We start from the raw sequence: 25,690 nt of genomic DNA, 5'->3' as shown, positions 1-25,690 counted from the left end.
ATTTCCTGGCCTTCATGTGTACTGTTCCTTGTGCCTAGAACACCTTCAGGTCACCTGGCTAACCCTACTTATCCTTTAGGCCTCTGGAAAATTCCCCCACCCCCCAAGAGACCAGATTAGTTGCACAACACATGGTATGTTTCCTTACTGTAACTGCACTGTACTATCCCCCACGAGACTGTACTTGAGGTTTCTTTGTTCACTTGTGCCCTCAGCATAATGTGAGCTCAACTGTACATGCTAAATAAATGAAAGAGCAAAAGACCGACTCTCCTCTGTAATTATGACAAGATATACGTTTTGACAAGAGGAGGGAAAAGTTATGAAAGTCTTTCTTTATTGGACCAAAAGTAGGGTTTCTCCTTTTCCTTACAGAGTTCCCAGTGGAACACACAGACCCTGCAAGACTCTAAAACCTCTTAAGAGTTCTGGATGGGATACTCTGAACTACCAAAGCATCCCAGGGGAACATGGGACAGGCTATCACTCCTAGATCTCCAAATCTAAAAATGTCTGCCTGAGAGTTTTTAGAGAGTGCAGAATTGGAGTATTTTTTTCTCTTTAGAGTCATGTTGGTTGTATTTTGTACATTACAATCAACCAACATTAATTCCTAACCTTCTATGTGAGAACATTACTGAGCACTTTAACAGAGTATTCAGAAAGAAATTATTTAGTTTCCACTCTTCAGGAGCCTATAAGTTCTGATAATATACAGTTTGGTATTTTTCATAATATCAAATTAAAGGAGAAGAGTGGATAAAAGGAGAAGAGACACACTTTGCCTATCAAAATTCACTTTTGACATCAGATTAAAAAATTTTTAATTTAGTTGTTTGTAATCAGCTGAGAATATTAATTTTCTAGTAAGATAAATGTCATAAATATGAAAAACTATTAAAGTTAAGTGAGGGACTTCCCTGGTGGCGCAGTGGTTAAGAATCCGCCTGCCAACGCAAGGGACACACGTTCGATCCCTGGTCTGGGAAGATCCCACGTGCTGTGGAACAAGCCCGTGCGCCACAACTACTGAAGCCCGCGTGCCTAGATCCCGTGCTCCGCGACAAGAGAAGCCACGGCAATGAGAAGCCTGTGCACCACAACGAAGAGTAGCCCCTGCTCGCCACAACTAGAGAAAGCCCGCGCACAGCAACAAAGACCCAATGCAGCCAAAAAAATAAAAATTAAAATAAATTTAAAATAAATAAGTAAAGTTAAGTGAAATGACGATTTTCCTCCATACTTTAAAAAACCAAGAATAAGTTAAAATGTTTGTGTTAATATACTTGAATTCTGGTCATTCTCTAAAAAAGGTTACGTACATGGTAAGATTAAACTCTTTGTTTCAATTATTTTTGGTAAAGCTGATAAGGTTACAAAGTCATCACCAGTTTATAAAAGTACTTGGTTAGATTATGTACATCTGACTCCTTTATCTCTGGTTCCTTAATTCAGTCAGGGATGAGATCCTGTCATAGATCATTTACCTTTGTTGTATCACACAGTCATAACTTTTACTAACTCCAGCCAGTTGTCTCAAAAATACATACTGAAAGGATTATCTTGCAACTAGAAAACTCTTTGTCATCACTGAGAAAATACGCAGAATAACTCCAAAATGACGGATTAGTAGTATCATCTTTAGTAAATAACGTGTGTGGGTGCTTATATGGTCGTATGAGGTGGGGTGTGTCGGGGGGGTTGTTTTTGTAATTATTATGTTTTACATTAATAGCACTGATTGTTTTTTCAAAAGAACCACAGAGTTATCTTTAAGAAAGTCACATTGGGACTTCTCTGGTGATCCAGTGGTTAGGACTCCGCACTTCCATGGCAGAGGGTGTGGGTTCCCTGGTTGGGGAACTAAGATCCCACATGCCGTGTGGTGTAGGCAAAAAGAAAAAGCAGTCAGACTATTTTAATATTAATTTTTCTAAATAAGACATACTGATTCTATGACCCTCCTCCCCAAATTTTATGTGCTCAAATACCAGAAAAACACACAAAAATAAACAACTAATGGGACTTCCCTGGTGGTCCAGTGGGTAAGACTCCATGCTCCCAATTCAGGGGGCCTGGGTTCGATCCCTGGTCGGGAACTAGATCTCACATGCATGCCACAACTAAGAAGTCTGCATGCCACAACTAAGAGTCCGCGTGCCTCAACTAAGACCCAGCGCAGCCAAAATAAATAGTAAATAAATATTTAAAAAAAAAATAGGGGCCTCCCTGGTGGCGCAGTGGTTGAGAGTCCGCCTGCCGATGCAGGGGACGTGGGTTCGTGCCCCTGTCCGGGAGGATCCCACATGCCGCGGAGCGGCTGGGCCCGTGAGCCATGGCCGCTGGGCCTGCGCGTCCGGAGCCTGTGCTCCGCAACGGGAGAGGCCACAACAGTGAGAGGCCCGCGTAATGCAAAAAAAAAAAAAAAATAAAAAAATAAAAAATAAAAAAAATAAAAAAATAAAAAAAATAAACAACTAGGGCTTCCCTGGTGGCGCAGTGGTTGACAGCCCGCCTGCCGATGCAGGGGACACGGGTTCGTGTCCCGGTCTGGGAAGATCCCACATGCCGCGGAGCGGCTGGGCCCGTGAACCATGGCCGTTGAGCCTGCGCGTCCAGAGCCTGTGCTCCGCAACGGGAGAGGCCACAACAGCGCGAGGCCCACATACCGCAAAAAAAAAAAAAAATAAAATAAACAACTAATATTTTATTACAAAGGAACCTTAGCTCAGTACCAGCAATGGTCATATTAAAAACATCTTCTGATAGGGCTTCCCTGGTGGCGCAGTGGTTGAGAGTCCACCTGCCGAAGCAGGGGACACGGGTTCGTGTCCCGGTCTGGGAAGATCCCACATGCCGCAGAGTGGCTGGGCCCGTGAGCCATGGCCACTGAGCCTGCGCCTCCAGAGCCTGTGCTCCACAACGGGAGAGACCACAACAGTGAGAGGCCCGCGTACCGCAGAAAAAATAAATAAATAAAATAAAAAAATCTGCTGATAAAGAGGAAGAAACATCATTTATAAAAGTAGGATTCTACGTTGAGGGGGTTTCTGAAGGCCCTTAAATCTCAGTTAGAAGGAATCTTATACAGTCATTATAAAAAACAGTATGGCGGTTCCTCAAGAAATTAAAAATATGTGAGCCAGCAATCTCACTTCTGGGTATATATCCAAAGGAAACAAAACTCATTATCCCAAAGAGACAGCTGTACTCCCATGTTCACTGCAACATTATTTATAATAGCCAAGGTATGGAAACAATCTATGTATCCTTCAACGAAAGAATGGATATAGAAAATGTGATATATAAACATACCTACATATTTACACAGAGTAGAACATTATCCAGTCATAAAAAAAGGAAATCCTACCATCTGCAACAACATGCATGAACCTGGAGGGCATTATGCTAAGTGAAATAAGCCAGAAAGAGAAAGAGAAATACTGCATGGTACCACTTATATGCGGAATCTAAAAAAAAAGAAAAGTCAAACTCATAGAAACAGAGAGTAGAATGGTGGTTGCCAGGAGCTGGGGGGTGGTGGGAGAAATGGCGAGAGGTTGGTAAAAGGGTACAAACCACCAGTTATAAGATGAATAAGGTCTGAGGCTCTCATGTATAACATGGTGACTGTAGTTGATAATAATGTATTGTACTGAATACAGTAATTGAAATTTGCTAAGAAAGTAGAATTTAAGTGCTCCATCCCCCAGAAGTAAATATGTAAGGTGATGAATGTGTTAATTAACTTGATTGTAGGAATCCTTTCACAATGTATACCTATATTATATCATCACGCTGAACACTTTAAAATTTTTATTTGTCAATTATACCTGTAATTATTAGCTGGAAAACCAACAACAACAAAAAAGGAATCTTAGCTACCAGTTTGTAATATTTGGGGCCAGCAGAGGTCTCTACCCACTCTGATGAAAGACCAAGTCCTCCTTTTCACACAAGTCTAATACATGGACTAGATCATTTTACTTGGAATGACCTAAGCCTGAGTTATTTAAAGACATTTCTGGAGATGAAATATATTAACTACAAAAGAGCACACCAATTTTTTTAGGCCCAGATTTTAGCAGAATATATGCTGCATAATGAAATTCTATACCTTAAAATAGTAACTGCCTGGGCTTCCCTGGTGGCGCAGCGGTTGTGAGTCCACCTGCCGATGCAGGGGACGGGGGTTCGTGCCCCGGCCCCGGAGAGTCCCTCGTGCCGCGGAGCGCCTGGGCCCGTGAGCCATGGCCGCTGAGCCTGCGTGTCGGGAGCCTGTGCTCCGCAACGGGAGAGGCCACAGCAGTGAGAGGCCCGCGTAGCGGGAAAAAAAAAAAAAAAAAGTAACTGCCTGCCAAAACACACAAGTAACCTAGAGCTGTCAAAATTTAAGCATTCATAGGCAAGATGGAATTGTCTCAATCTCAAAAATGTGGTTACCACAACTTTACTAACCACAAATTTCCAGCCCAGCAGATCTCACCATCACCGTAAGCCACACATCACCACAATTTACTTGTCAATTATTATGCTGGTGTGGTTTTTCAACTACCAAATCATATAAAAAATTATTTTAGAACAATTCCATTGTTTGGGTACTCTAGTGTTTAGATCCCCAGCTGAACAATTTCCTATAGTAATATACTGAGTGACAAAATGGCCTTATAGTCATGTAATTTCTGGTTTCTCTTAAACATATGCTTTCAAGAAAGCAAAACTATACCATTTCACACAGGCTCCTCCAAAAGGGTCTGTTGCAAGTAACACACTACATAATCCCATGAGGGTTTCAGGTTTTAAGGTCAGTTCCAGTTTCCTAGGTCCCACATTATATATAAAGGACTACTGAGAAATTCATAGGCAAACACAAAAGAGACATTCTGGCTACTTCAGTCTAACTCCAACTACATTTTATAACCTGTCAAGTTTTTAGGACTACAATTCTTTAAACTTTAAGGCATACAGCTAATTTAACTGGTTTTATTTGTTTGTTTTGTTTGAAAAGATAAGTGCCCCAAGTACCTGCTTTGCAGCTTTCTTAGCCTCATGCTTCCTTTGATTTTTAAGAGCTGTTTTTGATAACGGCTTCTCATTTCCTGGTTGTGGTTTCATATTCTGAGGTGGTTCCTCCTCATGCTATAGAAAATGTAAAATAAATGATTTTGAAATGGAGTCCATGTATTTACAAACATATACAACAAATTAGACAATGCTAGTACAGGACAAACTTACTTTACCAAATTTATCATAAATTCACTGGCAAAGAATATTTCAAAACTCTTGTTGTAGGCACACTTCAACGGTCAAGATGGATTTAATGAGGCTCTTCCTACTAGTTGATATATGATATCTTTCAGTTATTTAAGAGCCAGCAAAATTCACTTTGTTTTTGTTTAAACAATGGAATTTTTCTTACTACTACCACTGGCACATGATTTTTATGAAATTAGATACTAACAATCGCTTCTTCTGGGGTCCTTTTGGATTTGACTACTGCCAACAGAAAACAGTTGCCTCATTTGTTTTCTTTGCACAAAGAGTCACTTGCTAGATCTTGCAAAATCAGAGATTAGAAGATTAAAAATAAAAGCAAATGGAAAAACTAAAACAGACAATAAAAAAATAAATAAGAAGGGGGTAACTATATAGTTATAAATCCAGAATTAACATAATGAAGAGGTTTTAAAACACTAAATGACTTGTCAGACTATACTGTGAAAACAGGCAATCATTTTCATCATCAGATATTTATATAACTATCAACCACATTCAACAACAACAGAATTACATACAGGATCAAGAAGGATCTAATGTAAAACACAGTGACTATATACTTGATAGCACTGTATTGTATAATTGCATAACTGAAATTTCCTGAGGGTAGAATTCAAATGTTCTCACCAAAAAAAGAAAAAAAAAGAAGATAAATATGTGAGGTGATGGATATGTTAATTAACCAGATGAGGGGAAACCTTTCACAATGTGTATTAAATCACCATGATGTACACTTTTGAAGTTTCTTGAGTACTAGATCTCAGAGCTGTATTGTACTTGTAAGTGCTATAATCAAATGCGCAGGGCTCAAACATTTAAGATATAGAGGAATAAGTAAAAAACCATAAAGTGATTTTTATCTTAGCAGCTGCATTAACTGTTGCAGGCATCGAAGTTCTGTGTGTGAACATACCCTACTTGAAGCAACTGAATATATGAGAACCCACATTTGCAGGACAGACAAATTTGCATGGCAAGCCTCTTGCACTTTTTTGATCCCCACTGCACAAAATGTTAGTTAAGATATACTAATCCTTGAACATTTGTTTTATATTCTTTCAGTAGTTAGTTCTTCTATAGTATCTTGCTTTGGATGAAAAAGTTTCTACTCATGAGAAGTTTAAAAACAAAGAGAAAGCAATTAAGAACGATGCAAGAAGAAAGGATGAGTTACAAGTCTGTTCCACACTATGAGCATCATGTAGCCACTGACAAGAGTTTCATTTTATTTATTTATTTTTAGCTGTGTTGGGTCTTTGTTGCTGCACGTGGGCTTCTCACTGCGGTGGCTTCTCTTGTTGCGGAGCACAGGCTCTAGGTGCGCGGGCTTCAGTAGTTGCGGTGTGTGGGCTTAGTTGCTCTGCGACATGTGGGATCTTCCCGGATCAGGGATGGAAACCATGTCCCCTGCACCGGCAGGCGGATTCTTAACTACCGCACCACCAGGGAAGTCCCCTGACAGACTTTCATTTTAGATGAAAAAAATCCACACAGCTACTATGGATCATGAGCTTCTCTGGCTTTAGCACTATGTGTCTACTGTACACAATTTCATCCTCATTAATAAAGTTTGTTTCTTCAATTACATCAATTATAAGATTGTCTTGATGAACACATTATAAAAGTGAAGGGTTTTTTTGAAAGCCAAGAAATACTTCTTTAAGTATAATTTATATATGAATTTTTACTTATAAAAAAAGTAATTTTTTCCTTCAGGGGGAAGAATCCAAACACCTTTTTTCCCCTCTGCTATGTAACCTTCTTCCTTTGTGAAGTTATTGACCAGACTATCTTTGTTTCTAGTAATTTCTTGACAATGTTTTCTTTGCCATTTAGTTTTCTGGAATTAGATACAAACAATAATTTCTCATTCATAGGCATATAGTTCCTTCAAATAAAATGATGTGATAGGATCACATAATCACCAGGTTATATACAAAAGCAAGAATTTAGTAGAAACCTTAAATGTCAAAAAAGTTTGGTTTGGGGACTTCCCTGGTGGTCCAGTGGCTAAGAATCTGCCTTCCAATGCAGGGGACGCACGTTCGATCCCTGGTGGGGGAACAAAGATCCCATATGCTGCGGGACAACTAAGCCTGCGTGCCGCAACTACTGAGCCCGAGCGCCACAACTAGAGAGAAGCCTGCATGACACAATGAAAGACCCCACATGCTGCAACAAAGATCCTGCGTGCCGCTACTAAGACCCGGCACAGCCAAAAAAAAAGTGTAAAAAAAAAAAAGTTTGGTTTTAAGAAGTTCTTACCTAGTTTTTTCCCCACTATTTTCAAAATATATTCTTTCTATATTAATTTTTCTCCCTCCACCAACCAAAACAAATTAGTTTTATGAGTCAGAGAATAAAAATATACACTAATTCAGAAGTTCTTCCTCTTGTGCTATCTTATACAGATTTAGAAAGCAGGATGTGTTAAGGTCACTTCTTTTTTTTATCTCAGGTAAGGAAAATTTCCATAAAGAGACAGAACAAATCCTAAGACTATTATACCCTTTTTAAAAAAATCGAAATACAAAAATAATAAACAGGGCTTAATTTGTTATGTTTCTATATATTTTTACTAAATAACTTAATGCAACAAAAATGTTTCAACATTTCATTGAAGTCAAAATGCTACATTTTGTGGAGGAAGAAGGCTTGTTCCTTTGTTTTTTTTTTTCAGAGGGTTAGGAGCACAATGTAGGCACAGAAATATTTATCCTTTGAAAAAGTATCTACTTCCCTGAGTGCCTTAATAATTAAGTGACTATATATTCCCATTTACTTGGAACAGTCCCAGTTTACACCTATTGTATGGTCATCATTCTATTAATATGAATAATATTGCTCATTCTTATAGAGCAACTTTATTCCTTAATGTCATCACAGAAACTCAGGATATTAATAAATGCTTTCCCCTGAGCTCTGAAATGCTAACATTTTAAAGCAGATCAGAATGTGACCAATACTCCAGTCATAACTTTACAACAGAGGTCTGGAACTGATGGCCTAAGGACAATGTGTGTTTTGTTTGAACAGCAGTGTTTTAAAAATTGAGAAATTTCATACAAGCATCCAGACTTGTCTTGAAAAGACAAACTTTTGGCAAACTGGGCCTAAAATCTCCTGTGGAAACAACGGGCTACTGCTGTGTAGTTGCTATGGCCTTGAAAGAGGGCATGCTCTCTCCCTTTCACCATTCTCTCCCACTCACCATTGTCTTACACTACCAGCCTAGCCTGACAGGCATTTGAATTTGAGCCCACAATCTACACCCAGTAAGTCACACCCAGTTATCTTTCCCAGAGATTTTACATTAATTACTTTGTCAACTTAACAATAATTCACCGGGACTTCCGTGTCAGTCCAGTGGTTAGGACTCCTCGCTTCCACTACAGGGGGCCCAGGTTCAATCCCTGGTCAGGGAACTAATCCCGTAAGCCGCAATGGCATGGCCAAAACAAACAAACAAACAAAAAAACAAAACCCAAAACAACCATTCACCATCTTCAGCAGCAGGTCCTCCACAATTTCTATCCTAGAGTTTATATCTTCTAATCAGATACTAAGTAACACAAGAACATGCATAAGAAAAGGATCTAGGGAACTCTACACACTGAAAAACCTTTTCCTACTAAAGTAGTAAAACTTTACTTACCAGTTTGGAATTGGTGACTGGTTTATTTCTTAAAGCTGGGGGTCTATAAGCTGTTGCAACTTTAGGTTCTTCACTAGGTACATCACTTGGAACTGTTTGGTAAGTTATCGCTTTTTCTGGAAATATTCCATCTAAGAATGGCTGCCAAGAAACCTGCCATAATTCTGCATTTGATGGTACATCATACTTGTGCAAGACAGAGCCGGTATAATGCCAAATCTTGTACCCATTATTAACACGTAACCTGGGAGCACACGTGGCTGTTAAAATATGCTCACCATCTGGGCACCACGCAAAGTATGTAGAATCAGAGGCCACCGGTTTAGAAATAAGTTTGTAGTTTTTAACATCCCACACTTCCATTTGCCCCCTCAGATTTCCAAATCCAGCTAGTACTAATATATGTCCATGAGGGCTGTAGTAGGCTGCATTACGAGGGCCAGTTCCAAAGTCAAACACAGGATCACACTTCAAGTTGAAAATTGTTGCTTTGGCAGGCATGAAACCATAAACAGCACAAAACTCAGTAGAACTAGAATTCCAAACTACATCATAAATGGGGCCATTTTTTGCTAGAAAAAGAATATAAAATCTAAGTTAGTGATAAAGGAATATGTATAGGATTATAATATTTAATAGCACAAATTACAATTATATAACACTCATAAACACATCAAACACTAAAAAAAATCCAAAAATTTCATGGTATTTTAAAATTAAAATATTTCTATATGACATACTATGCGGATTAATGTATGATTATAAATTTATTTAAGAATCCCTAATGAATCTTAATTTCTTTTATTTTTTTATAATTGTTTTGCAATTTTGTATATTATTATTTGTCTTCAGTACTTTTATTTAAATTTTTTTTTTTTGGCCATGCCGTGTAGCATATGGGATCTTAGTTCCCTGACCAGGGATCAAACTCGTGCTCCCCTGCAGTGGAAGCACGGAGTCTTAACCACTGGACCACCAGGGAAGTCCCTTAATTTCTTGTAAACGTTCTGGCAATGTGGGCTCATAGAAGCATAGGTTATTATTGCTATTAATAAACTAGTTTTTCTTGCAAGAGGTAATATATGCATACAGTAATAAAGATACAAACTATATAAAAAGACATGCCACAAAAATAAGTCCCTCTACGCAAAGGCAGCCCTCTGTTATACTTCTTGCATATCCTTTCAGAATATTTTTGTTGAAATTAAGCATCTCTCTCTTACGTACTTACACACACACAAAAAGTTCTAAACCTTTGTTTTCATTTAATGCTCTAGGAAATTTTTCCATGTAATAAGCACATTGAGCTCTGCTTCATTCGGCTGCACTGTATTCCATTACTAATCTTGCTGTTTATACTCCACTGTAAATGTACACAAATACATCTGTAGGAGAGAAACTGCCTGGTCAAAGGGCACATACATTTACTTCATAATGTACGACCGAAATGCCCTTCAAAGAACTTGTACCAATTTACACTACCAGGTTTTTTTTTTTTTAATTTATTAAATGTGTTTATTTTTGGCTGCGTTGGATCTTTGTTGCTGTGCATGGGCTTTCTCTAGTTGCGGCAAGCGGGGGCCGCTCTTCATTGCGATGGCTTTTCTTGTTGCGGAGCACAGGCTGTAGACAACAGGCTCAGTAGTTGTGACACACGGGCTTAGCTGCCCCGCGGTATGTGGGATCTTCCCGGACCAGGGCTCAAACCCGTGTCCCCTGAATTGACAGGCGGATTCCCCACCACTGCGCCACCCGGGAAGCCCTACCAGTAGTTTTAGATAGCAAAGATTTTCCCCTCACTCTCACACATACTGTTTCATATTTTTATCTTTGCCAACCTATTAAGTGAAAAATTATATCTTGTTTTCGCTTAGTATAAATGAAGCACCTTTTAGTATACTTATACATAATTTTATTTCTTTTATGTGGACTATTTCTTACTGTCCTATACCTATTTTTCTCTCCTGTTATTGGTTGTTTATTGTTACACTTGAGATATTAACAAAATTCACCTTTTCTCATATTTATCCATTGTCTAAAAATTTTTTCCCTAATTTTTTGTTTGTTTTGCTTAATTTATACTCTTTTCTTCCCCCAGTGTAGAAATCTGTAATTTCATATACTAAAATTTATCACTTTCCCCATACGACTTCTACCTTGTTTAAAGTCTTTTTCTACTTTAAGATTAGAAAAATATACGTATAGCTGATTCACTTTGCTGCAGCTGTACAGCAGAAACTAACAACATTGTAAAGCAACTATACTCCAGTAAAAATTTTTTAAAAAAATTAGAAAAAAATTCTCCCACATTTTCTTCTAGTTCTGTAGTTTTAGATACATTTTTTTGGCCCAAGTGGAACTTATTTTGGTAAAGAATTAGCAATAGTAACTTTTTGTTCCAAATAGCTAGCCAACTGTCCCCAAACCATATATTAAATGATATTTTCCTGCATTGATTCAAATGCTGACTTTATTATATGTCAATGGCTTTGGAAGTATGGATCTATTTGTGGATCCTATTGTGTTCTACTGATTTATCTGCTTATCCATAAGCCAGAACCAAATTGTCTTAATTACAATTGCTTTACATTTTAATATCTAATAGTATCAGAATCCCTCCTTCACTACTCTTTTTTGCAAAGTTTTCAAAACATTCTTGCATGTTTATTTTTCAATATCAACTTTAGAACCAGCTTATCTAGTTGTAAAAAAGAAAATCTTCTGGCATTTTAGTTTAATTTTTAGATCAATTTGGAGAGAAATGACATCTCTGTAAAGTTATTAAAGGTTATAGTTCGCCCCTCAGAAGTTTTAAAGTTTTCTTCCCATCAGCCCTATATATTTCTTTTTTGTTGCTGTATATGGAATCTTTCCTTCCATCTTGCTTTTTAAGAGGCTGTTGCTTATGCTGTGGCTTCATCTGATGAGCAGAGATGATTCGATTTTCACCTTTCAAAACTGTATACTTATTCTTTTGATCAGGTACACTGACTAGGTCTTTCAGAATGTTAAATAATAAATGGAAGGGGGGGTGGGTCATCCTTGTTTTGTTCCTGATTTGAATGGGAATACACACAGTTTTTAAAAGAAAAGTTACCTTACCCTTACATGTTCAATTCAAAATAAAAAAGATTAGGGAGTTGCCAGAACTTTAAAACTAGTTTTTCACAGTTAACTCATCAAAACAAAATATGAAGTGGTTAAAACTCTTCAGTTCTGAAGATGATGCTAAACACACTGCACCAACTTGCTGTCATAATTAATTAAACAAGCCCCCAAAGAGCTATTACAATGGAATTATCTCACTCAGCAAGTTCCCTACTAAACTGCTGGCATAACTAAATTAACTGACTGGATTCTGTCAAAATAAGGTATGTTTGGGGATGATAAGAGGAATTTTATCTTAAAGGTTATGAAAATATGTGAGTTCTATCACTTGATCAAGAACTTAGATGGTATCATCTTTATGGCACTGTATTTTTTACTATCATTTATTCTATTAAAGGAAGACTGCTGGAACACTCACGTAATTGCACCACAGCACTTTCTCCATTTGTGGCAATGTAATGCAGCGTCTGTTCCCCATAGTAGGAAGCTCCTGTCTTGTCAACATCAGTACTAGCTATTACCAACACAGCAGTAGCTGTAAGGGTAAAAACTTTAATTAGATTTAAAACACAAATTAAACTAATGGTGATTAGAAAAATATTAAAAAGTGTAACAAAGCACACGTAAATTTTCATTGAATAAGCACTGATACTCTTTTCTTTTTCTATATACGTAGGATTATAAGTCTAAATTAATGCTTGATAAACAAAATGGGAGATAAAATATATTTATCATACCTTTTTTATTCCATAGCATTGTAACCTTATCAGCCTTAAAGAAACTTTTATTGGCTAAAGCTGCATGAGGTCCATCAAAGTTGGGGTACTGATATAATCTAACAAATGAAGGTGCACCCTTACTTCCTGGAACATAGACAGCCACCTAAGAGACACAGACATAAATAATGACTTAAAATTTTTTGAAGCATATAAACGAAAATGGACATGTTTTTAAAATCACTAAAAACTAGGAAAAGGTTTAATCTCATAATATTCCACATGAACAAACAAAAACATTAGCAGTTACCTTGTACGGCTGGGGTCCAGGCGATAACACAAAATCATTAATTTTTTTCAAATGCAATTTATTTGCAAATGTATCTAAAAAAAGTAAAGGGTATTAGATTAATGAGAGAAGCTAATAGAAATATCTCAAATTCTGAATGCATTATAAAAGGTTAACGTAACTATACGCAAAACGGCTCACTGTAGTCTCATGTCGGTGAGGCAGGGTAACGTAGTGAAAAAAGCATGGGTGAGGGAGACAGACCTTGAATTCCTAGTCACTACTGTGTGACCTTGGGCAAGTAGTGGGATTACATACCTAATTCCTAGTGTACAGGGCCAGGCACACAGTAGGTATTAAATAAATATCAGTTCTCTTCTCTTAAATCTCTGAACTAAAGTAGTCTTAGAGCCCATTTGACGGGACAGATGACCCTTGCTTGCTACTGTAGAACGTGGAAATGAAAATTCTGTAACTAATGTAATAAACACATCTACAACAATGATAATCAACAACAGTAACTATAACAATGGCCGATATTTGTTGAGTGCTTACTCTGTGCCAGGCAGTAAGAAACCATGTTATGAACACTACGCTCTCCCAGTTAACGGGATCAAGAGTTATTATTCTTTCTTTGTTCAAATATAGAGATCAACAGCTATTCAAAAGTAGCGTACCAAACTGCTAAACGGGCAGCCCCCTTCTTTTGGCATGCTCATAAAGAGGCAAGTAAGATAAGCGAGCAAGCTAACCCCAAATTAGTGGGGAAAGGATTCCCATTCTACTTTCTCGATTTATGATGGGGTTATGTCCTGATAAACCCATGGTAAGTTGAAAATATCATAAGTTGAAAATGCATTTAATAAAGCTTATGTACTGAACATCATAGCTTAACTTAGACTACCTTAAATATTAAGTGCTCAGAACACTTAATATTAGTCTACAGTTGAGCAAAATCCTTAAACACAAAGCCTATTTTATAATAAAGTGTTGAATATCTCATGTAATCTATTGAATACTCAACTGAAAGTGAAAAACATAATGGTTGTACAGGTCCAAAAGAGTTGTAAGTGTATCAATTGTTGACCCTTGTGATCATGTGGCTGACTGGGAGCTGTGGCTCACTGTTGCTGCCCAGCATCACAGAGGGTACCATTCTACATGGTGCTAGCCCAGGAAGAGACTGAAATTCAAAGTACAATTTCTACAGAATACATACCACTTTCACACCATCATGAAGTTGAAAAATCTTAACTCAAACTGTTTTTAGTCGGTGACTGTACTAAAAAGTGTTCAGTCACCAATGGAATATTCTAAGGACAAAAGGAACTGCAAAGCTTTCTTCTTTAAGTTATTTTTCAGTCATCATGTTATAGGCGTTACTGTTGGTATTGCTATTCTAAGAATGCTATGTGGACAGTGAAGAATAAAGCAAATGAATCATTATGTGGATGTGATATTCTCAAACTATCACCCCTGTTATCCTAGTGAACCACGTTCTTGGTGTTGGCAAAAGGTAATACAGATATAAAACAAAAAAAATTAAAAAGGCCTAGAAACAGTGATCAATCAACACAGTAGCAATGAGAATCCTCTACACCCAGACTGTGGTCTCTAAATACCATTTTCCACTAAAAGGGAACAGAGTATATTGGAGAATTGGCTGATTCTGGATGTATAGCAAGAAATATACAAGATAATCCTAGAATGATTTGTCCTACCATATAGCAAAAAAGTCATTAAAGACTAATTGACCAATGATGGGACAATTTGAGAATCAATAAGAATAGTAATTAAAATGGATTGAAACACATCATGTTTAAATCCATAGTTCATTAGGTTGGGGGTGGGGACTAATTGGTTGCAATGGAGATTGCTAAAGAAAGAACTCATTTTATTAAAAGTGATAAAGGAGAAGAATATTTATTTTGCCTTTCCCATATAAATGGTCCACTAGGTAACCAAATAGTAGAAAGGGGAATTTCTCCTTATAGAGGTAGTACAGCTAATAAATGATAGGGGAAGGAGGGAAACTATAGTATCACCAATTTTTAACCACACATGAAATAATGGATCGAGGTATTGAACATTAACGCCAACTAACCATACAAAATTAAAGACAATAAGACATTATGTGCTTCTTGATAAAAGAATTGAACAGTGCCTTATGATGTAGTCTTGCCCTCAGCTCCCCAAAAAAGCACTTGAAGCTGACCAACTCTAGGTCCAAATAGTTATTTACAGGAAACAGATGAACATGTTAAATTACAGAATGGGATACAAGAGCAAAACTCAAATATGGGAGTATATATAAGACAAGTAACTTTGCTTCTTAAATAATAAATTGCAAGGGGGAAAAAGAATGGAGAGGGAACTTATAGCTTAAAGAAACTTAAAAGATATATAAATCAATTGCAATGTGAAGGACCTTATTTGGATCCTGAGTTTTAAAAAAATTATCACATTTTCAAATATTAGAAATTTGAACACTGACCAGATATTCTATAATCTGTGATAATGGTATTATGACTAAATTTTAAAAAAATATTAAGAGCCCTAATCTTCAGAGATACAAACTGAAATAGTTATAGGTAAAATTATATGATGTCTACAATTTGCTTTAGCAGAGTAAAAGAGATGGTAGGTGGACAGATGCATAGATGAAGAAGGTTTGGCAATGGGCTGATGGCTATGGGACTAGGTGTCTACTTTTGAATTTGAAATTCTCCACAACAAAATATTTTAAAAATTTGTATCACAGAATTTCAATAGCAACTAATCTCAGAAAGAGGTACTCAAATGTCTTAATAGTAATTATTAGGTAGTAAAAGTTTATTATAAAAGAATGTTTGTGTTATAAAATTTTACTAGCAATTATACTTGGAGTTATTCAAATGAATTACTATAACAGCAATTGTTAATATAATAACAGTATTTAGGAGAACCCTATGATACCATATAAGGCAATAAAAACTGTACATATTTATAGCAAATAATAAAATTATTTCATAAATCTTTCCATACTAAAATTGTTGTTTTCAAAGAAGTGAACTTCATTATTAACATTTCGGGCACAAAGAGTTTCATCTCCTGACCAGGATGGACACCTACATTGAAAAGAAAGAATATTAAAAAAATTTAAATAGAATGTAACATCATATGTTAACATGTTAAAGTTTACGATATTGTTTACTATTTAAGGAAAAATACTTATAAATATGATGTTGTCAGTTACTAACAGTTCTAGTCAGCATATATAATAGAAAAATATTATTCCTTTTGATTCAAATACTAAATAAAAGATCAAGTTTTTACTCTATTACATTCTCATATACAAAATCCTTAAAGATCTAGATTTTGATCTGACAAGTTATTTACTAAATCAATATCAGAGAAACAAATAATATACAACAAAGAAATTTAAAATATTTAAAAATAATTAGTATTTTAAAGCATTTATTTACCAATTTTGCATTTTTTTCTGGATGAAAGACTTCAAACACGTCCCAGTTTTCACATCATAAAGTTGTAGGTTAGGTATCCCAGCTGTATCATCTTTAGAAGCTGCCATAAAAACAAAATTTTTTGCAGTAATTGTCTCCTAACACTAGTAAAAAGGTATCATTCTTAGAAAAAATTTGAACAAGATTATAAAGATCGGGTAAGAGTTGCTTTAAATCAACTTTCCCCTCTAGCTTTAATTATAGATTTAATCATCCATTCCTAAAGCCATGACAATATGATGGCTTTTTGAGCAGAATTTTGTATTTCTGAAATGAGTTAATTACTAGTTTTTAAGAATATTTAAGAGATTTCTTGGGCTTCCCTGGTGGCGCAGTGGTTGAGAGTCCGCCTGCCGATGCAGGGGACACGGGTTCGTGCCCCGATCCCGGAAGATCCCACATGCCGCGGAGCGGCTGGGCCCGCGAGCCATGGCCGCGGAGCCTGTGTGTCCGGAGCCTGTGCTCCGCAACGGGAGAGGCCACAGCAGTGAGAGGCCCGCGTACAGCAAAAAAAAAAAAAAAAAAAAAAAAAAAAAAAAAGAGAGATTTCTTGTTTATTAAGTGTGACATAGTTTGCTGTTAAACAGATTAAACTGTCTTACCGTGAAAGCTGTGTCTATAAGTCACACACGTGAAAAAAAGTTATATAAAACCACTCACAGGGGCCTCCCTGGTGGCGCAGTGGTTGAGAGTCCGCCTGCCGATGCAGGGGATACGGGTTCGTGCCCCGGTCTGGGAGGATCCCATATGCCGCGGAGCGGCTGGGCCCGTGAGCCATGGCCGCTGGGCCTGCGCATCCGGAGCCTGTGCTCCGCAACGGGAGAGGCCACAACAGTGAGAGGCCCGCATACCGCAAAAAGGAAAAAAAAAAAAAAAAAAAAAAAACAAACCACTCACAGTCCTCAACTGATTCTCAATTTCCCTTTTACTTACTTGGAAAAATAATATTCATTAGACTCCATGCCTCTTGGAAGAATGAACTCAGGAAGTTCATAACCCAACAATGAACTACTATCATATATTTATTCAACAATATCCACATTATTACAAAATGCTTCTTAAAATAAGCCCTATACCGGGACCCAATATTTTATCACTGATCTATGAAGCACAGCTATATATTGGGTTGGCTAAAAAGTTCGCTTGGATTTTTCTGTAAGATGTTATGGAAAAACCCAAATGAACTGTTGGCCAAGCCAATAAAATGTTCATATAATGTATATTAGATCTTTAAATGCGTTAGAAAATGACACATCATTTCCTACTCTTTGTCATACCATACACATTTCTTAGATGTTGTGTCTACTGTACTTCCTCTTTCATTTATAATTATATAAAATGTTTTTTTATTTTAAAGGTCATTATTCTTCTTAATTTTTGCGATCTTCTCTATCCATTGGTTATTTACTTTATAAATTTTCCCTTGAGCTTTTTTCTTTTCCCCATTTCATGATGGATCTTCTCACTAACTTACTATACCTTGAAATTACTTAAAGTACATTCTATTTGGGGAATACAAGATTTACTGTCGATTAAAAATATTCTCAAACACTATTTACTATCATAAATATTAATTACTTTCCTATAAGGTTATAAACCTTCTCCTTTTTTTCCCCCACTGAGTTGAGTTGGTCCTGTCAGAATATTTTTACAATTGGAAAATACTTACTAGTATAAGGCTGCCACGTTGCCAGGACAGTGTTTTTTGGCGAGAACTCAAGGCAAACTGCCTTTGGAAGGTCGAAGGAGTGCAGTCGTCCCTTGTTAGTGACATTGATAACACTTATTCTGGTTTCAAAAGAAATTACTTCAGCAATGAAATACTGTTTCACAATAGCCAGCACTATCCAAAACATTCATACTTCTTTTTAAATACAGATCACTCTAAAGTGTTCATTCCTCATAAAAATCAATTTTCAGTCAGTTCTAGAAAATATCCAATAAACACTTTAACGTAAAAAAGTGTACATTTTACCAAAAGGCCCCTATTTAAGGCTGGTGTTGGGAAATAATATAGAATTTGCAGGAAGATACAATAGATACCACCTTCAACCAAAAAGGAAAAAACAGGCCTTTAAGTGAACACAGAACAAATCTACAGACAAGCTGATGAATTTCATATCCAAGAGAAAATGAAAAGTATATATTTTTTAATTTGAGTAAATGGAAACTGCAGCAGCTAGGGAAATCAGCAAGGATACTTTTTTTTTTTTTTGCGGTACACGGGCCTCTCACTGTTGTGGCCTCTCCCATTGCGGAGCACAGGCTCCGGACACGCAGGCTCAGCGGCCATGGCTCACGGGCCCAGCCGCTCCGTGGCATGTGGGATCCTCCTGGACCGGGGCACGAACCCGTGTCCCCCGCATCAGCAGGCGGACCCTCAACCACTGCGCCATCAGGGAAGTCCCAGCAAGGATACTTTTGATGTCTATAAAAATCTCAGAAGCAGTCTACAAAAGATATTACTGTAAGAATTATTGTGGTACAATGACAAAAAAGACAATGATTATAAAAAAAAAAAAGCAGTTTCCACTTTTGGGGACACTTTCTATGAACCATGTTCTGGTTTAACCACTTTATGGACATTTTCTCATTTAATCCTCACAACAATCTCATAAAACAGGTATTATCATCTCCATTTTACAAATGGTAAAACTGAAGGTTAGAAAAATGAAATGATTTGATGATTTGCCCAAGAGCATACTACTAATAAATGCCAGAGCAATGCTTTGAAACCTGTTTGGCCTGACTTGCTCTTATGTAGTCCTTGTGGTGAAAGAAAGAAAGAAAGAAAAAAAGATACTCCATCTCATTGCAGAAATTCCTTAAAGTTACTTTGTTCAACTCAACTTTGAGGACACGGGGTTAGGATAAGCAGCAACTGGTAAGAATAAACAATTACCATATATTGTTTAAACACACAGAAACATACACACAAACACACACACTTATGACTGTAGATTCTTTACAACTTACTGTAAATTACATATTTTAGAATTACATGAAGCTTTCTTTTTTGCTGTTGTTAATAAACTTTAAAGTTATTCTTAGTTTAATGAAGGGTGTTTATTTTAATTTAAATAAGCACACATTTAAGGAAAAATCACTTATAGCTTCGGACTTAGTTAACCCTGAACCCAGCAAAGAACACAATCAATACACTATATCTGTTTCTCTTGCCCCAGGAACAATATGTATTGTTGTGGCTGCAGCAACTTAAGGAAATAAATGCTAGAACCAGGTATAAAAAAATCTATTAAAAAGATGGACACAACATGTGGGGACATACTAAGAGGACTGAGTTGAATCCAACAGAAAACAAAGTGGAGATATGACATATAAAAAATTAATAATAATTGCAAAGTGAAAACAGACTTACTCAATAAACTGTAAGCTAGTTGAATAAGGGATACCTCAAAAAGATAATAGGCAATGAAAAGATGTATGATACATCCCATCAGATAGTAAATTTCTATCAACTCATTACTCAAATAGTGTAAACTAAAATATGGATTTAGGGACTTCCCTGGCACAGTGGTTAAGACTGCACTCCAATGCAGGGGGCCTGGGTTCGATCCCAGGTCGGGGAACTAGATCCCACATGCATGCCGCAACTAAGAGTTCCCATGCCACAACTAAGACTCAGCGCAACCAAATAAAAATAAATAAATATATAGATAGATAAATATTAGAAAAATAATAAAATGTGGATTGAAAAAAAAAACCTAATACCCACAATAGGTTACACCTAAAGAAATAAGAAAAGTTGAGAGTACATCCTTTCTTTGAGGCTGAGAGTAAGACTGTCTGTTAACACTGTGAATAAGACCCAATATAATTATATTCTTAATAATTTGAGAGTAGTAGTTTGTTGGTTGGATTCAATAACTTTAAGAAAAAAATAAAATACTGATGAACATTTTTAATTATAAAAGCTAATTCTGCCAGCTACTTATAGTCATAGAAGTGAATCAACTAACTCAACGCAATCATTTTAGCGTTTTTAAAAATCATGTGTTAATTCAATCTGACCTGATAGCTGAAAGACCTCAGAATATAGTACCACTGTGTAAGAAACATTTAAAATATACTTTTCAAAAGGATGCAATCATTTTTCCCCCTTTAAAAAACCTAAGGTATTATATCTGGCTAAAAACAACAAAAATAACTTTAAACCAAGCAACAAATATTCAGGCATTTTCCTGCTGTGAATTGAAATACAGTGACTATGGAAAATAGAAAAGAATTGGTTTTCTAAGTGAAATTATGAACTGAACCAAAATACTTTTTTTTTTGCAAGACCAATTTTGTAATCTGATTATTTTATGTAATACAGACTATACCAAACATACTTTTGAATAACTTATACTTAGATGACATGCTGTTATACACAATAAAACTAACAGTAATAAATATAGACAGTTGTTAGTAAGTTAACAGCAAAGATATAAGGTATCTACCATAAACAAGCAAAGAGAGTTATTCTCTAAATGTTAGTGCAGAACTTAAGAAACCCTAACCAATCACTTAGAGCACTATTTAAAACAACCTCTCAGCTTCTTTTGCATTAAATTAATTGCCGTTTTTCATATGTTACTTTTTAATTCTAAGTAACTAGAGAACTCAAAGAAGTCCTGGCACATAAATAGAAACTAACAACTTTGGAGATGTTCTATGGATGTTATATTGGAGATAATACCTAACAGCACCAACACATTAAAAGATGGACTTTATAAATGACATCCAAATACATGTTATTCACACAAAACAATTATGTTTTATATTCACAACACACACACAAAATGTTATATAAATGAACACTAACTTTTCTCCGTTGCCCCAGGCAAACAAGGTCCCATCCTTACTAAAGGTACAGGTTTTGCAATTTTTCCCAGATTCTCTGAAAATAACAAGAAAAAAAGCTTAAATTAATAAGCATTAATATTTTTTTTAAAAATCTGATTAAAAATCCACAATCTTACCACAAATTTAATGACTAAGAACTTACATAAATTTTAGAAAATAATTCCAAAATGCTTTAGTCTACCAAAAATACTTTCTCGCTTAAAATGCAGTGCCAATTACCACTGTAAAGCTGGAAATTGATTTTATACCAACAGACCAATGTTAAGTAAGAAACAGAGCCCTTTTGGGTAAATAACTAGTTGGTATGAAAACCCAAAAATGTAGGTGTATGTGGAAGCTACCAGCTGTCAGCCCTTATCTTGAGAGAGCTGAAGGATTTCAACACGGAGGTTTTGTGAAGAATTTCCCAAACTACCTGCATAACAAAACAATGGTGGACAAAATATCCTCAAGTGGCCAAGAAGTGACCCTGGATTTCAAGGACAAAGACCTTTCGTCAATTTCTCATGTGCAGAGACAGAAAGTATAACAACGATAAGAGGATCTTCACATTAAAAAAATATGGATGCAGGATTCTGTACAAAATCTAACCTGTGGAACTTGAACTTCTTGGCAACCTTCTATCAAACGATCAAAACTTTAAGTACTGTATCTCTCAACTGGAGATGGCTACTGTGAGTACACCTCCCAGTGATAATGAAGACCCAAACAGAAATGTGTGCGTGTGTGTACAGTAGATGTCCATATGTGTAGTCACAACATTAGATCAGAACTTTGTGGCTAACAAATATTTGAATTGTCGAATAACGACACACAGAGAACTGACTAGTACACCCCTTCTAAACTGGACAATGTCTTTGCTTCTGTTGTTGTTTTAAATAAATTTATTTATTTTATTTATTTTTTTATTTTTGGCTGCGTTGGGTCTTTGTTGATGTGTGCGGGCTTTCTCTAGTTGCCGCAAGTAGGGGCTACTCTTGGTTGCGGTGCGCAGGCTTCTCATGGCAGTGGCTTCTCTTACTGCGGAGCACAGGCTCTAGGCACACGGGCTTCAGTAGTTGTGGCTCGCGGGCTGTAGAGTGCAGGCTCAGAAGGTGTGGCGCACGGGCTTAGTTGCTCAGTGGCATGTGGGATCTTCCTGGACCAGGGCTCGAACCCATGTTCCCTGCATTGGCAGGTGGATTCTTAACCACTGCCCCACCAGGGAAGCCCTGGACACTGTCATTGCATTAATTCATCTGCAGATGACATTTGTGTTTCTGCAATCATACAATAATGGTAGCTTATCCTCTGTGTAGTTACTAAAACATTTTTTTTCTCATTCCCTTACATAAATAGCTATGACCAAGATGTCCTCCATTCTATACTTGTGCAAGTCATTTCTGAACCTTAAGGCAGAATTTTACAATTTTCTTTTTAAATCCTACCCAACTTTTGGTCTATTATTCCAGCCTACTGATATCTACTTATATCTTCATTTTCTCTTTTAAAAGCATTAGTCATTCTTCACAGATTTAAGTAAAATATAAATTATAAAACATCATTCTAAGCTATCATCTAAATTAATTATGAGAATATTGGATGACCTTTGAACAAGCTCCTGTGGCTCACCAACAGTCCTTCCCTCAAACTAAATCAACTAATTAGTCAGCTGACTTCACAGCTCTTAACCAATGACAACTCTGTCACTAACATCATTCAACCAAAAGACTTTCTCATTTCTCACATACTTTGCTAAAATCATGTTTATAGTTCTATTCTGATGTGTCTGGAAATTCTACTCAGAAAGGAAATGAGATAAACGTGAAACAATTTATTCTTAGCAAGCTCATTTTGACTCCAATAATTACCTCCTTATTGTAATGATTATAAATTGTCTTTTTAATAACTCACTCTAGAATTATGTTTAAGAATGAAGGCAAGCTTCCTAGACTATAGTATCCAGACTTCAATTCTTTTCTTAATTTTGGCAATTGGAAAATTTTGTCTATTTCCTTCTGGAACAATCTTTTAAATGAAAAATTTCAAATATACACAAAAATAGAGAAAAAGTATGATAACCCCCCTACACACGTATCAGCAAGCTTAAATAATTATTAACTCATGGTCAATTTTCTTTAATCTACTCCCTACTTTCATATTTAATGCCAGAATATTTTAAAGCAAAACCAGATGTCGTATCATTTTACTCTATACTTCAGTATGCATCTCTAACTGACGAGGGCATTTTTAAAAAACAGAACCACCACCATGCCACTTTAACTCATGAAATTAACAATAATTCCTTACTATCATTTAATAGCCAGTATTTGGATATCCGGTTTTTTAAAAGCTCCCCAAGTCATTCTAATGTGCAACCAAATTTAAGGACCATTCATCTAAAAGCCTGATTAGAAGCAGATTTTTAAAAATCTTCACAGAAGGTTAAGTACCACATAGTTCCTATTGAAACTTACCAGGAGACACATAATGTCTCCTTGTTCTGCTCTTAGTGATACTGAGATTGTACTGGGCTCACTATGCGCCTCCTCAGACTCACCTAATCCTTCCTGCTCCCAGGCACCAGCTATTCAACGAAGACACCTGGCCACCTCATCTCCTAACACCACTGGTTGTCTCAGACTCTCCAAGAATGAAGGCCACATTTCAGCACGGCCTCCATTATGCCTATTGCAGTAGCAGGAAGAGAAGCACTGGCACTCAGATTCAACCCGAACAGATCAAAAGAAGATTCTGGCTGCAGACCAATTTCGTACCCATCCTCTTCAAAACAGATTGTTCTAAGGCACAGTGGTTCTATACAACCTCTCCGGAGAAATTCTGCATGACCAAGCAACTTGGATGGATTTTGTGAATCTGTGGTCAGTTCAGTGCAACTCACTCTATATTTGCTTTCACTTCTTCCTTGTCTCATTTCCCTTTCCCCCTCAATCCTGCTGCCTTGGGATTGCACACCCCAATGAAGTGTAGCACAAAAGCTTTAACACAGACTCTTATTTTCTAAAGTGGTGCTTTTCAAATATTAATGCGTATACAAGTCACTGAGGAACTGGTTAAAATACAGATTTTGATTCAGTAAGCTGCGTAGGGCCTGAGATGTTCTGTTGTTTGATTTCTGCACTGGCTCAAGGTGATGCCGGTATGGCTGATCTTGGGCCCATATTTCCTGTAACAAGGTTCTAGAGAACTGAGTCTAGTAAAAAAAAATGGTCAATAGAGTCAGATGATGCCAGCCTGATTATAAAGTTCCCTATCAACAGTTCATCTAACAGCATCTTTTAATGATCATTTGTGTAGATCAGTCGTTCTCAAAAGTGTGGTCCCTAGACTTGCAGTGTCAGCATTACCTAGGAACTTGTTAAAAATTCTAATTCTTGGGCCCCTGCCCCAGATCTAATGAATCAGAAAATCTGAAGAGGGAACAGTATCCTGTGTTTTAACAAGCTCTTCAGATGATTGTGATGCATGCAAAAGTTTGAGAACCACTGATACATGACTCCTTTAGGATAACGAAATGGTGATTATCTAATCCCATCATTCTTTTTAAATTTATTACTGTTCTATGAAGAAGTTTTCCTCATCAACAGCTTGGTTACTGAAAAATAGTCTGTACAGGAAAGGCAACATAAATGCTTGATTTTTTCTTTCATTATCAATTTTCAAAGTAATGAACAAGGACCCCATTGATTTCTAATTCTGACCAGTAAGATTTGGAGGGAGGAGGATTTTTTTAGAGACTACTTATATACTTAACATGTCTTAATTCTTAGAGTCATTATTCTTCTTAATGCTCAAATTGTCCCATCGAAGGTTGGTATAAACCCCTTCAGATTGACTCCTGTGACAGTTTAGCAAAACCCCATTAGCCTTTTATAACTTCCTCGCTTTCTGGCACAAGATATGTATGGCTCAACTCGTACATTTTTTGTCCTATACCTGGAATTGACCACTCCTCCAAGGAACGGGTTCCTTTTAGTGAAGAATGGCATTTAGAGATCATAATCTGTGAGGTATTTATTGCTACCAGGTTATCCCTGGCTCTAGACCTTTAGAGTGGACAGAACTAGGAAACACAAATGTTTTTGTGAAAAGAAATCAGGAATTCACATTGATACACGCAAGTCTATCTCCCCACTTCACTCTTACGCTGAAACTTTGGTTCCTAATGACGTTAATATAATTATGTATTTGTTTTACCCTACAATAGATTTAAAAGGACAACATCAATTTTCTATTAATAATAAAACTATTGAATGCATTTAAGAATATTGTACAT

The 25,690-nt window shown here is 36.6% G+C and overlaps 1 protein-coding gene across 1 annotated transcript in view; it reads right to left on the bottom strand.

The window, feature by feature from the left end:
- EIF2A (eukaryotic translation initiation factor 2A) overlaps nucleotides 1-25,690 on the bottom strand; it is a 39,038-nt gene that overhangs the window by 2,988 nt on the left and 10,360 nt on the right. The window contains exons 3-11 of the mRNA XM_082625673.1: nucleotides 21,374-21,448; nucleotides 18,218-18,336; nucleotides 16,510-16,609; nucleotides 16,070-16,152; nucleotides 13,067-13,140; nucleotides 12,778-12,922; nucleotides 12,459-12,575; nucleotides 8,933-9,504; nucleotides 5,026-5,139 (exon numbers count right to left, since the gene is read on the bottom strand). Coding sequence (XP_082481799.1) covers nucleotides 5,026-5,139; nucleotides 8,933-9,504; nucleotides 12,459-12,575; nucleotides 12,778-12,922; nucleotides 13,067-13,140; nucleotides 16,070-16,152; nucleotides 16,510-16,609; nucleotides 18,218-18,336; nucleotides 21,374-21,448 — 1,399 coding nt within the window. The remainder of the gene's footprint in view (nucleotides 1-5,025; nucleotides 5,140-8,932; nucleotides 9,505-12,458; nucleotides 12,576-12,777; nucleotides 12,923-13,066; nucleotides 13,141-16,069; nucleotides 16,153-16,509; nucleotides 16,610-18,217; nucleotides 18,337-21,373; nucleotides 21,449-25,690) is intronic.

Source organism: Mesoplodon mirus (genome assembly GCF_964341445.2).
Source record: "Mesoplodon mirus genome assembly, chromosome: 6".
NCBI lineage: Eukaryota > Metazoa > Chordata > Mammalia > Artiodactyla > Ziphiidae > Mesoplodon > Mesoplodon mirus.
The sequence above is the reverse complement of the archived record's forward strand: the minus strand, read 5'-3'. Positions and strand labels throughout refer to the sequence as shown.